At 35.3% G+C, this 15220-nt stretch overlaps 3 protein-coding genes across 7 annotated transcripts in view; 1 reads left to right on the top strand and 2 right to left on the bottom strand.

Annotated features, from left to right (window-relative positions):
• Nucleotides 1-3387, bottom strand: part of LOC132141918 (cholecystokinin receptor-like) — a 45176-nt gene extending 41789 nt beyond the window's left edge. The window contains exon 1 of the mRNA XM_059551568.1: nucleotides 2908-3387. Coding sequence (XP_059407551.1) covers nucleotides 2908-3046 — 139 coding nt within the window. The 5' untranslated portion in view covers nucleotides 3047-3387. The remainder of the gene's footprint in view (nucleotides 1-2907) is intronic.
• A 433-nt stretch (nucleotides 3388-3820) lies between these two features.
• LOC132141919 (T-cell-specific surface glycoprotein CD28 homolog) lies at nucleotides 3821-8292 on the bottom strand. The gene is made up of 4 exons (XM_059551569.1): nucleotides 8015-8292; nucleotides 5819-6145; nucleotides 4694-4812; nucleotides 3821-4169 (listed from the first exon to the last, which is right to left on the bottom strand). The coding sequence occupies exons 1-4, from the start codon at nucleotides 8097-8099 to the stop codon at nucleotides 4068-4070; spliced, it is 633 nt and encodes a 210-aa protein (XP_059407552.1). The 5' UTR covers nucleotides 8100-8292; the 3' UTR covers nucleotides 3821-4067.
• Nucleotides 8293-11899: 3607 nt separating this feature from the next.
• The window catches only part of LOC132142491 (ras-associated and pleckstrin homology domains-containing protein 1-like), a 55520-nt gene continuing 52199 nt past the window's right edge, over nucleotides 11900-15220 (top strand). For 3 of the 5 annotated variants that reach the window (XM_059552396.1, XM_059552398.1, XM_059552397.1), the window contains exon 1: nucleotides 11900-12083. The gene's annotated coding sequence lies outside the window, so the exon portion shown is untranslated. The remainder of the gene's footprint in view (nucleotides 12084-15220) is intronic. The other 2 variants (XM_059552399.1, XM_059552401.1) reach the window with 2 other exon arrangements.

A 15220-nucleotide genomic window follows, 5' to 3' on the forward strand; every position in this document is an offset into this window, starting at 1 on the left:
TTAGGCAAGGGTGTCGTAGGGTGTGAGGAAAGTTGGATGAGGGAAGAAACCCCAACTCTTGTATGATTTTGTGCTTTAAACTGTCAGTTAGCACATGTACCCTAAAATAACTGCTGTTAGATGTAATGACACTAGATATGTGGGCTCCGCCTAAAGACATTGAGTGGTTTATCCCAAAATGCCACACTTCACACTCCATCAGGTAGTTGGCAAGAGATGCTGCAGCTAATATCTGGATACCAGAAATGGAAAAATAAAGATAAGAGAGAAGAGAATGAGAAGTGTCGAAAGGCTATTAGCAGTCAGAATTAAAAAGCTATAGATTTGTAAAATATAATCAGCAAATTATTAATGCTTAGTCAGAACCTTACAATTTGTAATAATAAAAAAAAAGATATGTACTGAGAAAAACATTCCTTTCACATGGAAAACATGGGGTAGGCTAATATGTCTCTCTCTTTCCTTGTTGAGCTATCTATTCAAAATATTTCAAAGAATCATTCCTCCATACTCATGTATTGTCATCGCAACTAGAAGTAAAACACTCTTATATAGACATCTGTGGAATTAAAATAACTATATTAAATGATCCACATTAAAATAAACAAGCTATGTATTAGCACTCCCATTTATCCCAATGCCTCTTCATTGGTTAGCGGAATTTAGCGCAGAAAAACTTTGGGAGTACGCAGTTTGAAATCTGTAATCTTTGCTCATAATGGCTCATGATTGTTCAATTCTGCTGCCAATCGCATGATATGGTGCAAGCAACGCTAATGGCATTACATGTGACTGCCATGTCCTCTAATTTTAAGGGGCATGTTTTTTCATAGAGTTGCAGTATTTTAAGCTTATTTCCATAACCGAGTAATGTATTTGGGCTTGCTAGTGCCTACTTAATAGCAGCTGTCAAAGATCCCCACCTACTGTTCAACCCATACTCTGTATGTCATTATCAAGCTGTTCCTCCTGCTTACCTCAGCTCCTCCCCTCTCCTAAATGCATGCTGTTTTCCTTTCCATAAGTGCATAGATGTGTGTGCACATAGAGAGATTTTACAGGGTTTATTTTGGTGTGACAATTTGCTTAATTTAGTGGGGTTTTTTTTGTTTTTGTTTTTTGGGGGGGCAAGATCAGGTTGCTCGTTTTTATACAAATGTTAGTGACTATACAGAGCTGAGATAGGAACAGTACACTTTTAAGACTCTGGACAAAATCAGGCACATATATTGCTTTCAAAAATATTATTTCATCAGAATACACTGATATTTCTTAATGATTGCCAATGGAGTAATATGCTCTTTGTAGCCAGATGGTTGCATCTACCAAATGGGGCCATGCTAGGCGGCAACAACTTGTGCCCTCAAGTGGTAACCCTATGTATTATTAGTTTTTTTCCAGTCCTATACTGTAATTGCCATTTCTCATTACTAAACATGCATATATAATAACCAAACATGACAAGTATAGGATGGGACAAACTAATGTACATTAAAATTATCCAGTTGGGTTAGTTGGGACAACATTTGGTAGACTATTGATGGTCTAATATGTGTTTATATGTGTGAATTTGTCTGTGATGAAATGTGATTAACAAATTATTTAAGAACGGGTAATCTATGATTTTGTTCAAAACCTACTGCATTTTTTCCCTCCAACTCCTGCTCCACATTTACGCTCATGCACAGTCTTGACAGCGGTATACCACCCTCTTTCATCATTTACACTGTAAGTGAACACATCAGAACACTCTCAAATGAGAAAGCTAAAACTGTATTGTATGTATTAAGAGCAGAACCACCTGATTGAATGAGTCACCAATGTGTGAATGTATAAAATTTGTGGATCCTTAAAATAAAAAAGGATGACTGAAATGCTGTAGCAGTTTTGTAAACAGAGGTAAGACGCTGCTAAGCTGCATAAAATCAAATGGAATTATTTTTTCCCAGCTGGGAGGTTTCATTAGGTTCATCGATGTCAAGTTGGATATCTCCAATTACATATGTTTGAAATGAGCAGATTAAATTATTGGCCGAAGTTATTAGCCTAAAGAGCCTTACATGAAGTTTAATCTGCTACCAGACTAACACTCTCCCCTGACATGTGTCTGTCTGATTCACAACCTTGCACAAATGGATAGATTTAAAATGAATTATTTTATTTATTAATTGTTTTATATATCATTCTCATGCCCATAAATCATTCTTGAGGCTGTGGTTTTGAGTACCTAATAACTATCCGAATTTACCCAAACTATATATCCAAAATATATATATTTTTGTCCTAATGAAGTAAACACTTAATTTGCATGTTCAGAGAGTATAATGATAATAATGATAAAAAATGCAAAGAACATCCTTGGGATTTAATTACACTAAAAATACCACTGGCATAGTTCTTGAAATACAAAATGAAAATATTAACTTTATCACTGTTATTATTATATAAAACTTTGATAATATGAACTATAATGGTTTACATTTTAAAAGAAAAATAACCAATCATCTTTAATGAGCATTTTAAACAAACACAAACACACTGAAAAAACAAGCTGCTGAAGTTTATATGTAGAGGTTGCTGGGGCACAGTTGATTTGGAAATGTTTAATTCCATAATTAATGTTAAGGCACGCTACTATAACTAAAGTATAAAAATAATGAATAATTTGAACAGGGGGAAAAACAGTTTTGTACCATCAGCAAAGGTTGAGCGGATCATGTGTTTCTTACCATTTATCTCATGCTGTATTAGGCTATACCGTCAAAATGACAAGCAAAAAAAAAAAATATATATATATATATATATATATATATATATATATATATATATATATATATATATATATATATATATATATATATACATATATATAACAGGAAACGTTGGCATGGATTAGTTTGTCCTTACCTTTTGGTCGTGTGGGTTGGAACTTCTGAATTATTGACGCGTTGCTACAGGTCGCGTTAACTTCAAACGCAGAGGTGTTCAAGCTTGAATTGTCTTGGGCTCTTGAACATTCCCAAAACGGGATCTGACTTTCGTTCATTATCTGTAAATCCGCTGACCCTCGAGAACTGGTAGGGGTATAGGTTTCTAAATCAATTTAAAACTACTTATTCACGGTATTGCACTAAGAGTATATTTTAAGGTTATGTATTAATACGCGCTAAAATATTCTGCGCACCCATTGCGCGCGCGTCTGTGAGAGAATGACTGTGCGTGTGAAACTGTAGTCACTGGAAAGCGTGCTACAGCTCTGATGAGCGAGCAGCGTGGGTAGACAGTTCTTTAAGAGTGTTAGCACAGAGGGTGGGGTGATTATAGAAAGGGAGGGAGAATTACAAGTGTAACTGACTCACTATGAGTTAACAGCAGTTGGCAGTGCCCTTCAAACTAGCGGCTCTTGATTAATGGAATGTAAGTCCTGCATCTCCCTCCAGTGGATGTCCTGTGTTATTGCTTGTTGATCACCAAAAAGAGTGAAGAAGGTACAGGCAAGACAGAAAGAGAAAATAAAATCTGCTTCAGGCATACCAATAAGAGGATCAGAACTCTTAACCGCAGATTTCTCCATGAGATTACCTTTTCTTACTCACGCTGTCATTTTCCAGTGTGTGTGTGTGGGGGGGGGGGGGGGGGGGGGGGTGTCTGTGTGTGTGTAAGAGAGAGAGAGAGAGAGAGAGAGGGACAGAGACCGATATTTTGTTGGGGGGGGGGGGGGTAACATATAATTTGATTTATAAAAAATAAAAATAAAAAAAAAGTCTACCGTAGGCCTCATTTCTGACATGCAAATGTGCATACAGTATCAAAAAAAGGAAAAGGTTGTTGTTTTATTTATTTTCCAAATTTAACAAAACAAAAACACTTAACAAAAATAGGTAATTACATTTAGGCTACATATAATAGTGGGTTAAATGAAAATATAAAATGTGAAACTGTGAAAAAATTAAACCGTAGTTGGATATTTCTCAGAATGCAGTGTGCCCTTTTTAAAACATGGCTGATTTGATGCTTTAGTGGTTGTTCTTGGCAGGGTTCATTAAAGGTTGTCAGACAGTCTCATTCTACTCTATGTAAAAGCCCTGCCAGGTTGGATGTTGAACCCCCTGCCATTTCCGTCTGCATTCTCTGTCCTTGAAAGGAATATCCATTTGCCTCAGCTTGATCTGATGTGCAAACATGAGAAAGACATCAAAAATACAATTATCAGCCAAGTTCAACATATCATTTAGTCCACATTCAAAGACCTGAAGCCAAAGTAAGTCAATCTATAAATAACTAAATATTTATTGGCAAATGATACTGTCAAAAAAGAAAAATCACTATAATCACTGAATGTTATTTTTTTAAATAATATAAAATATAATGACACAGCATTGCTAACCAATGTTATAATGAGAGGCCATGGATACTAATTGGCATATTTAAAAATTTATATTAGCCAGAGTCTTATATTTTCATGATATTTTTATGAGACATCAATTAAATGGTTAAATTTTCTAATACTGTGTAATACATTGTATTAAATTATAGAAATATACTCTGTTGAATGACCCATTTTCTAAATGTAAATATATTATAAACACATGATAGGTAAAAATTGATAGCCTGAATGCACTGTAAGTCGATTTGGATAAAAGCGTCTGCTAAATGCATAAATTTAATAATTTAAATTTAAATATTTATTTACCCGCAGAAGGAAAACGATGCACGTCATTACCAGCCCATATATGACCATGGCTCCAAGCAACACCCAATAAAACAGGTAACTGACATTTTGACAGACGGCTTGCTGTTTAACTGGTCTCTCTGTTGAAACACACATTTCAGGGGGGCATTCATACTGTAGATGTAATGCTTATTATATAGTACAAAATGTATTTTCTATCCCCTTTCCATAATCTAAAAAACCTACCGCTCACATAAAACGTTCTGCATTTTTAGATTAATATATATATATATATATATATATATATATATATATATATATATATATATATATATATCTTTTTATTTATTTTCTGAGATTGGGAATTTGGGATTTTCCTTAGTTGTCAGTTATAATCATCAAAATTAAAAGAAATAAACATTTGAAATATATCAATATGTGTGTAATGAATGCATATAATATACAAGGTTCACTTTTTGAATGGAAATAGTGAAATAAATCAACTTTATATATATATATATATATATTCTGTATGTTTCATAAGCTTGTTTCCTAACGGGGACCAAAAACATGTCATCTCTGTGGGTACATTTTTGTCCCCATAACGTAGGGCACACCTGAACCACATACACACGCATACACGCATACACACATGGGTTTCCATGTTTTATGGCGACTTTAGACATAATGATTTGTTTACTGTACAAACTATATGTTATATCCCCTAACCCTTAACAAAACACGCACAGAAAACTTTCTGCATTTTTACACACACACACACACACACACACACACACACACACACACACACACACACACATATATAAATATATAAACTTTCGTACTAAATAATTTAGTCAGATATATATTTAACTGTTTTGTTTACCTGTATAATTTGGGATATTGCTATACTTGTGAGGAAACTTATACATTTTGTCCCCAAAGTAGGGAATACCTGAACCACACACACACACAGAAAATGAGTGATGTAAAATGTGAATTTTAACTGTACATTAACCAGAGCACAAATAATGAAGTCTTTGTATTACAGACAAATTGCTAATCATATTGACAGTTTCTTTAATTCTCTGCATGCTGTTGACAGTGACAATGTCTGTTTTTCCGTAACAACCATAGTGAACATACCTTCAACAAACACAATAGTTTGTGGTTTGTTCTCCACCTCCTGAAATGGTGGAGGAAAGATTCTCTGGGCCTTACAGGTGTACAGGGCTGTAGTATTTTTTGTTACAGCATCCAGGATAAAGCTGGTACTGTTATCCGCAACATTAACTGTGAAATCCATCCTTGGGATGTTGTTACTTTTGCTGATGGATGTATTATTAACACTGATAAAGAAGATCTCTTCTGAGCCTTTATATAATCTGTAGACCATTTCTGGTGCAGTGAGTACGGGGCAGGCTACAGTAACACTGCTGTTCAATGCCACATGTTGAAATGATGGCAGATTACCTGCGGTGAGGAGACAACACATTAATAACATCAAAGAACTGTTTAATAGACAGTTTTTAAACTTTTTAAACTAAAATCTAAAATCTGTGATTGGTACAATATACACTTATATTATTTTAGTTTTTGCAGAAGTGGTTATGCAACCCAAAAATCACCACCACGTTATTAACAAAAGATGGCTTCTGTTCTCAAGTTCACTGCCAGAGTATATAGACTTTTTTTTTTTTTTTTATTCTGGATTAGAAAAGAAAATATGTTTTTTGTCTTTTTAATTCCTAGAGGTCTGAGTATTTTTATGTAAAATTCATGTGCATAGGCACTTTCCTATATATCAAACACATGAAAAAAAAAGCTGAAAAAAGGTTAAATGCCAGAATAACAAAACTGAAGAACAGTTTTGACTGGTTTCTTAATTGCACAAATATGAACCTTTCCATGTAAGAATGGAGAAATATTGTCATAGAGACGTTTCTTTGAAGAAATTGCTTTGAACATCACTTTGTAGAAAAAAAAGGAAAGAATGAATCATCTTTTTGCAGAATGATTAATGATGTCGGTGTCAAACATGCAAAATGCCACTGTTCATGTACTTTATTGTAATTTGCAGCCTTGCAAATTAGAAGTTTGTGGTAAAGTTGGTTTCAACCCCTTAACTGTCACTCACGTTTTTGAAGATAGACTTGAATGTGCATGATACAAACCTAAATTTTTATAATTCATGACTGAAAACATTTTGTAACATGAAATTGATGTACCATTTACATGGTAATGCTGATTTTAAAATGGGTTTTAAAGGATGAATTTTGAGATTTTACGTTTTCAGTCGATATATAATTTATGATAATTTCTAAAATGTGATAGAAAAAAAGGCAACAAGGAAGTCTTTTTTTTAAACAAAAGTCAAAACTCCTGTTATAATGTAGATTTTTGAGGGTGCACTCTTGTCATAAATTAATCTATTACTTTTACTACATCATTTTTAACAAAAAACATTGGTAAAATATGTATTTGGGAGTCTTTGACCTTTCCAACGATATGTAGTTTGTCAAGATTAGATTAGATTTGATTGTAATATAGTGAAGTACACCTAGGCGTCCCGTATTCGGGACGGGGTGACAGTTTAAATGTGTCTGACTGCACAGTATTTTAGTTAATAAACCTCATTCAGTCAGTTAGACTGTATTTGGATTTGGATTTATACACTGGCACCAAGATGTAACATTTGTTGAATTCTTTTGCCACATGTATGCATTATAAAGATTTTGAGTTTTTCTTATGTATACATTTTCTTATATATGATTAGGTATTCATATTTGACTACCATAAGTGCATTTTCCACATCCCTTTCATCCCACACACTTTTTGCTGGATGTAAACAAATAAAAGGTCTTATGGTATCTTGTAATTTTGACTATATTTCATAATTTTCATGTAATACATATTTTGACTTTATTTCTTTAATTCATATCAGAATTAAGAATTACTCATTTACATTGTTTTAATTCCAACTTCATAAAATGTTATTTGCCAAATGGCAGATAAAACTGAAGGTAAATTGATTCTCGCGCAGATATATGCAATGTATTTCACTTTAATATTTGTAGTGCCTTGTTTTGGGCTGTCAGGTCACTGTAGGCCTCTCGACTCGAAGCCCCTGCATATAAAAACAAATTGGTCCCACAGCTCAAGGCCTTATTCTGTCCCATCCTAAATATGTCAAATAAGCAAAGACATGCTTCATGAGCTATAAGTTAAAATGATTTAATGTGACAGAATCACCTGTAACACATTTAGGTTACACAAACAAAAGTAATAACCCACGGTAAAGAAAAGTTCAAATTTAAAATAAATCACAAAAAAAGATCTTACCTTTACACATGCTCTCTGTTTCAGATTGGCAACTATGGAAGAGACAAAGACTTAAGAGGGTCACAGATGCCCTAAAAATCTCCATCTGTTGTAGTCGAAGTCTTCACACAATAGAAATGGTGTTGAAAACGACAGCGCCGCTACCTTTCGTTTTGAGACTGTTTTGCAAGTATGTCGTTCTTGTATGGTAAATTCAACCTTTGGCGTAACAGAAGATCACATCACGAGCCAAACAGGAAGTTTCCGTTCTCTTTTTGCACCCTTTGTGGTTGATGTTATTTGCAGTGATGTTACAGATTCTCACAGCATCATACAGTAGCTGGTGTTTCCTCAATGAGGGGAGGTAGTAAAGGAGACCCCTGTAGGGGTTTTCTAGTAAATGGTCTGTTTGAAGAGTTGACAGAGGGTTGTAGGGTTAAAGTGGGTTTGTACTTTGAGAGTAACAGATGGCGAAAAATGAAAGAGGACTCTTCAAATTTAAAATGACAGAAACCCTTGATTGGAAAATACCTGAAGTGAAGAAGTGAATTAAAGGCATTTTCTGGCAGTCGCTGACTGCCTCATGTGACGGACAGGAAAATGCCTTTAAGATGATTTATTGTAAGTCTTCATGTTTCCTGTTTTTTTTCTTTTTCTAAATCTGGGTGCACTTCAGAGCCAGTGCACTTTGTGATCTCTATGGCAACCAATTCACAGAACACTGAAACCATCCCCAACCCACGATGCTGATGCTGCTGTTCTTTGTTCTGCACGTTCCTTGATGGAAAAAAAAAGATTCTGATTAATCAAGTTTCTTTTATTATTCATGAGATACATAATGAGGTTTTGCTTTTGTGGTTTTCTTTATATTTAGACCTAAACTGGTTTCAGACCCCTGCATGCCTAGCAACCCCTTAAACTTCCTGCATGAACCACAAAACATGATAACAAGTTTACAGAGCCTACCATTCATAAAGGTGTGTGTGTGTGTGTGTGTGTGTGTGTGTGTGTGTGTGTGTGTGTGTGTGCGCATATATACATACATATATATTACTTAATTTATATATTTAATTAGGAAAAATATTCAATGACAATTTTTTCAATAATTGTTATTATTGCTTTTGTTTATTTTACATTTTTACTTTTTATTATATTATCATTTTATTTTTATTAATTTATTATTAACTTGTTAAAGACTTAGTGGTTGCTTTAACCCCATAAAGCCATTTATTTCTAAATGATCAACATGATTCAAAACTTTGCTTAAAATCCTGTTGCACACAGTCTACTACAGGCCTTCTGTCATCTGACTGATAGTCAGAGGTGGAAAGAGTACAAAAATATTCTACTCAAGTAAAAGTACCATTACATTAATGAAATTTTACTTAAGTACAAGTAAAAGTACCAGTCTAAAAATCTACTCAAGTAAAAGTAAAAAGTAGCTCATTTAAAATTTACTCAGAGTGAAAAATTACTTAGTTACATTTTAACAGTGGGAGGGAGTCAAAAATGGGACAGGCCAAGGGTGTCAAACTCAGTTCCTGGAGGGCCACAGTCCTGCACAGTTTAGATCTAACCCTAATTAAACACACCTGATCCAGCTAATCTAATCATTTAGGCTTATTTGAAAACTACATGATATATGTGCTGGAGCAGGGTTAGAACTAAACTCTGCAGGGCTACGGCCCTCCAGGAACTGAGTTTGACACCCCTGGGATAGGTCTATTAATCTCAAACTAGTTGTTTTTAATTAAAGGAATCAGTTATTTAGAATAATAAAACATTTGGGCTGTTACCAGGCAAGTATCAACAAACTCATCTTTTAATGCAGAGGAAATGCAGAAGATTCATTGGAAGTGGCATTTAGATGTATTACACTGTTTAGTGCAGGACAAGAATGCATTTAACCTGCAGTTACAAATGCATGAATAATGTTTTGATATACAAGACATAAAATGTTGAATACTCATTTGAAATGATAAGAAATTAATTATTTAAAAAAAATCAAAAGATACTTTAAATGTGAAATTAAAATGGCCAGTATGTGTCAGCAAGTCACTGTTAATAATCGAGTCATTGCGATTGAACCGAATCATTTAAACGGTTGATTCATTCAGGAACGAAACACTGTCACGTTGCTCAGAGACGCAAAACTGTGCTTTGGTGGCTGTGTTAGGAATTATTTTCTGTTGTAGAAATAGAGCTAAAAAAGGCAATATGGTGTCTAAAACGCAAGTATCTTAATTAACTTGTTTACTGAACTGTTATGTATATATTCATGATGATTTTTGGAGGACAAGACGGCATTCTTTGTGTGATTTTGATTTAATATATGAAATTATATAAATGTGAATTTTCTGCCCCTATATCTTCAATTTTGTGATCATTCTAAATGCATTTTAGGAGACTGAATCACACAGTGAAAGAACGCACTATAAATGCGCGCGCACATCATTAAAACAAAAATAGCACACTCCTCACCACTGTCTTTTTGGCTAATTTGTGCAAAACCTCTTGCTAAAATGTCAAAGCTTCATTTTAACCACCAATGCAACGATGCAATTATTTAGCTTACCTCTACATTCTTGCGAAGGGTTGATGTCTTGTCGAGATTTTATAAGCTGCTAGTTTGGTCTTCCTAGGCAAGTACAGCTTACACTGCATAATAGAGCATACATATGGCCAGGGGTTCACTTCATTTCCTTCGAGTTCAACTTCAGAATATGACGCGGTTTCGTTTTCAGCGGTGTCTGCACCACTAACGCCTGTTTTGTCCGTCTGCATCTTTCTTGTGATTTTAGCGCCAGTTTGCCCTCCTGCCCATTATTTACTGCCGTAGTTTCCAGGGAGCGATTTATTTATTTATTTATTTTTTTACTCAGTAATTAATGTGTTTTAAAATGTAGCGAAGTACAATACTTCAAACAAAATATACTTAAGTAAAAGTAAAGTTACAGATTAAAAAAATTACTTTAAAAAGTATTAGTACACAAAAAAGCTACTCAATTACAGTAACGCGAGTAAATGTAATTCGTTACTTTCCACCTCTGCTGATAGTTTATACTTTCTTAGCAAGTAAAAGCCTTTTATTACAACTGTAAAACTAAATATATTGAATAAGATCATCAGGTTTGGAGAAATGTCTATTCGTTCATCTTTCAATCATCACTGTATATAATATTTTAAAACGAGAGAGCTTAACTAAGCTTTTAAATGTCATCTTGCTAAGTCTGTTAAAGCCTTTTATAAAGATTGTATATAAATATATTATATATCATTTATTCGATTTTGCCAAAAAATTCAATAAATAAAAAATAAAAATAAAAACTATTTTCCACCGGCTTTTAGCCGGTTAAGGTGCAAAAGAATACGCCTTTTATAATAAACAAAGCACGACTGTTGCATTTATGGTTTTGTCCGCTGGGGGGAGAACACTTTCTAAAAATGTGTTAAATTCGCTCTCGAAAACAAACTACCCAACGTTTCACTTTGAAGTTTTGCGACCTTTACCACACTGATGTGACTAAGAAAAAATAAATCAATTAAAATAACTTACCCACATTAACACTTCACAACATAGCTACTGAACTTTCACAGTATAAACCATGACTGCGTCTAAATCATCCAATCCGGGTGTTAAAACATATGGGACTTTATTATTCTAACTGCCTATAGATCAGTGTCATTATACAAGATGCACATGTGCTGCCTGTTGTCGTTTCGCACCAGTAGCGTTCTGCTGCTGTTCTTGTGTGGAGAAAGTGGGGACCCACGCACCTCCTGATTGGTCGAGCGCTGAATCTGGGCAGGACAGGAAACGGGACGCGAGGAACGCCTGGGAACGCGCAGCAATCTCCGTTCTCCGGGGGGGGGGAGAGAGAGAGAGAGAGAGAGAGAATGGGAGAGGAAACTCAAACATCTCAAATGAAGACTGGGAGGATTGAATCGGGCAAATGAACTATTTGCCTTTTTAGTTTATATGCCGCGCTGTTCAGCACCAGGGACGTGGGATATTCACCTTTAACATTCTTATATAGAATTATCGGCTGTTTTCATTACATAAAAGAAGTGCAGAGCTCTTCGCCGCAGGGTGAGTGGCTACTATTATCTCATCTTTCTTATGTCTGATACTTAAGCATAGGCTTTTTAACTTAAGCGGCGGTTCTGTTGTAAAAGTGGGTTTACATAAGGTAAGCGCTGGGAGAACCCATTCTAAACAAACTGGCTTAGATATACTGTGTGCTGTTATTGTTTGTTCTTATGAGAAAATTGCCTGGACAAAACAACGAGAAGAGCGTGTTAAATAAAAGGGAGCGAATTCATCTTAGTCATCTGACAATGGGACAGTTCCCACGTGCACAAAAGCTCTCCATCATCAGTCAGAATTTTGCTGACTAGGTTGGGGTTAGTTTGTAGAACTGTAATAAACTCGTATAATTCCACATTTGGCTTCATCTCCAGTTGAGCCAAAGAAAGCCTCTGGTTGTTCTGGGAGTGTGGCCGAGCTGTGTATTGTGGCTAACGTATGGTCCAGTGATCAATGTGACATTTTGAGCGTTTGATCATTTCAGCATGTTACATTTATTCACCAACAACACTTTACCAGAGAATAAAAAGTCCGTCAAGTGTTTTCATTTAACGCTGCATGGCTGTGTTCATAACGCCCATAAATGTCACCCCATGTTGGTGTAGCTGTTTATTTTCATGCATTGTTATTATGCTTCCATCTCTGCGCTTTAAAATGAATATTAATTGAAACATGTTGTCATCTTGCTGAGCTCCACCCTTTCGAGCCCTTAGGCTAGCATGTAGTTCTGGACTTTAAACCATACATCTCCATTTGATAATCCTATAGGGTTAAAAAAATGAATAAATTGGAAATGAGGGCTATGTAAATATTTTCTGCATGTTTAACCGTCTTTTATTTGCATGTCGTGTGCGCTCAAGGCCATGTGTCCAGACTGTTCATTGTCCTTACAGTCACTGAAGTCATAAATGTTTTTGTCACGTCTTTTTTTTTTTCAAATATTTTCAATATTGTTTTTTTTTTTTTTTTTTTTTTGTAATTCTTCATCCATATCCATGACTATTCCGCCATTGCTCCTGTTAAAGTGGGACTACATATCATTGGATTTTAGAATAATAATCTTGTTTGGTGGTACTGTACTGACACACAGGGTATGTTAAACAGGGATTGTCCCTTACAAGCCTGGTTCATAAGAACAGGGAAATGACATCAAGCCCTGTAGTTTATTGGGAGATACAAGTGCTACTTTTAACGTGTTTCATGTTCATGGACACACCTCAGTTTTATAGTTTGAAATTGTTTATGAGATTTTAACCTCATTATAGAACATGTCTTAGCAGGATGTAAAACTGTAGCGTCCATCATTTCTGCACAAATATGTAACAGATCATCTGAACCAGACTTTTTGTACATAACTGTGTCAAAAAAACAGTGTAGGCTGTAACTGCGTTGGTGAGTAAAGCAAATCTAATTTGATGTTTTCCTTGTAGGACTATGACTGACTGCAGTTTAAATAATTTTGACAAGATCCACTGAGGGGTGTCCATGCTTTTCAAGTGCTTTGCAAGCCTTCTGCCAAATAAAAGGCCATGTGGTGAGAGATTGAATCGTAGGAAGTTTCTATTTCTTGGGTCACTTTTTCCTCTTTCTAAGTCTATTTCAGTCTGCTCTTGTTATTCACTGTCAGAGTGTGTTGTCTGCACCCTTGATAGCTAATGGGTGGAATTGTGGGATGCAGTCTGTAAATTGCTGACGTTAAGAAAATAAGTACTTGGCAAATTTTCCCTCTTTTCTCAGTTACTTGTACAATGCCATGCAGAGAAGGGAATGCACGGTCCTCTAGGCATGAGTGTGGACAAAGCAGTTTAGATGAGAAAAACAGCTGTCGCTAATGCATCTCAGCGAGACAAATATCGAAGTCGTCTGTGTGGTGATCTGTTTAACTAAACATTGCTTTTACAGTTAATGCCAAAATTGCTGGAGATAGTCCAGATTTACATGGGGCAGTTTTATACAGTAAACAGTACATAATCTCCATCCTCCATCCTAAAGTTAGAAAGTTAGGTTATTTTATAGTTTTTATTTTACTTATTCTCTTCATAAAAAAATGACTTTTCAGTTGGTTCCTAAATCTTCTTTCTTTTTTTTTGGTCAAGAGACAAAAGACTCAGATGTTAGTTGGTGTAATTTTACCAAAGCTCCCCCTCAAAAAACGGAGGCAGACCTTCAAAGAGAACTGTAACCCTCCGTGAAACAGTCACCAGGGAAAGTGAAACCAGATAGGTCTTCAGCAGCTACAAGGACCCGCAATGGAGCACCTGGAGGCCAGCGAATGACCTGCTTGTATAAATGCTTGGCACAAATCATCAGGTGTGCTTGGCCTTCCAGAGCAAACTCTTCACACTCAACTATCTCTGATTTCCCTGAACTAATTTGCCCAGCGTTACCTCCCAAACACAACTGATTAACAAACTTCTGAGACTGATTTAGCCAGAAGTGCACAGATTTTAATAAATAAAAGCATTTTATTTTCTTTTGCATATTTTAGAATTCTGTGGCTTTGGACATTGGGGAGACTGCGAGTTGTGTGCGTCTGTTATTTTAATACTAAATTACCATGCTTAAACTGCATTTACTATCCACTTATAAAATAAATTGCTTCAGGAGAACAGTAAGCTTAACTGTGTAACTGTGAAGAAACTGGTGTACAGAGCAGATCACACGTTAGATTCGTTCATAGTCTTTGCAATGATTCAAACATTAATGTGGTGTAGCCACACACCGACTGTCATTCTGGACCAAAGTGATAAAGTTTCTGACGCCTCATTAAAATAGCATTTAGCGATGGCTTTGTCTTGTTTCAGCTTATTCACTGCTGATTCATTTTCAACTTGGATTTCATTGTGACTTTGCGGAAGCTTATATTTTGTATTTTGTTCTATAAAATAATAAAGCTACTCATTATCTTTACTAAACTTGCCAGCGTTGAAAGAACAAATGAAGTAGCTCATTGTCCAGATTCTGAACTTTGTTCTTCCGTTTCATTTGTGTCCCAGTGATGTTTGACCTCTTGTGACATTAGTGATCTCACATGACGTCAGCTCATCCAGCTGGAAAAGATATCACTGAGTGTTCTTCCCTTCCCTCAGAACAGGGGTTTCCCATTCAGTTTTTTTTTACAATATTGAAAGAGAGTAAAG

Source organism: Carassius carassius, chromosome 6 (genome assembly GCF_963082965.1).
Source record: "Carassius carassius chromosome 6, fCarCar2.1, whole genome shotgun sequence".
In the NCBI taxonomy this organism is placed as follows: Eukaryota; Metazoa; Chordata; class Actinopteri; order Cypriniformes; family Cyprinidae; genus Carassius; species Carassius carassius.

Bases quoted from the DNA above. Each gene is read 5' to 3' on its own strand.
- LOC132141919 (XM_059551569.1), bottom strand. From the start codon at position 8,099: ATGGAGATTTTTAGGGCATCTGTGACCCTCTTAAGTCTTTGTCTCTTC. The intron at 6,146-8,014 runs GTAAGATCTTTT...TCCTCACCGCAG, and splicing joins AACAGAGAGCATGTGTAAAG to GTAATCTGCCATCATTTCAA. The intron at 4,170-4,693 runs GTAAATAAATAT...TTTGCACATCAG, and splicing joins GCATCGTTTTCCTTCTGCGG to ATCAAGCTGAGGCAAATGGA.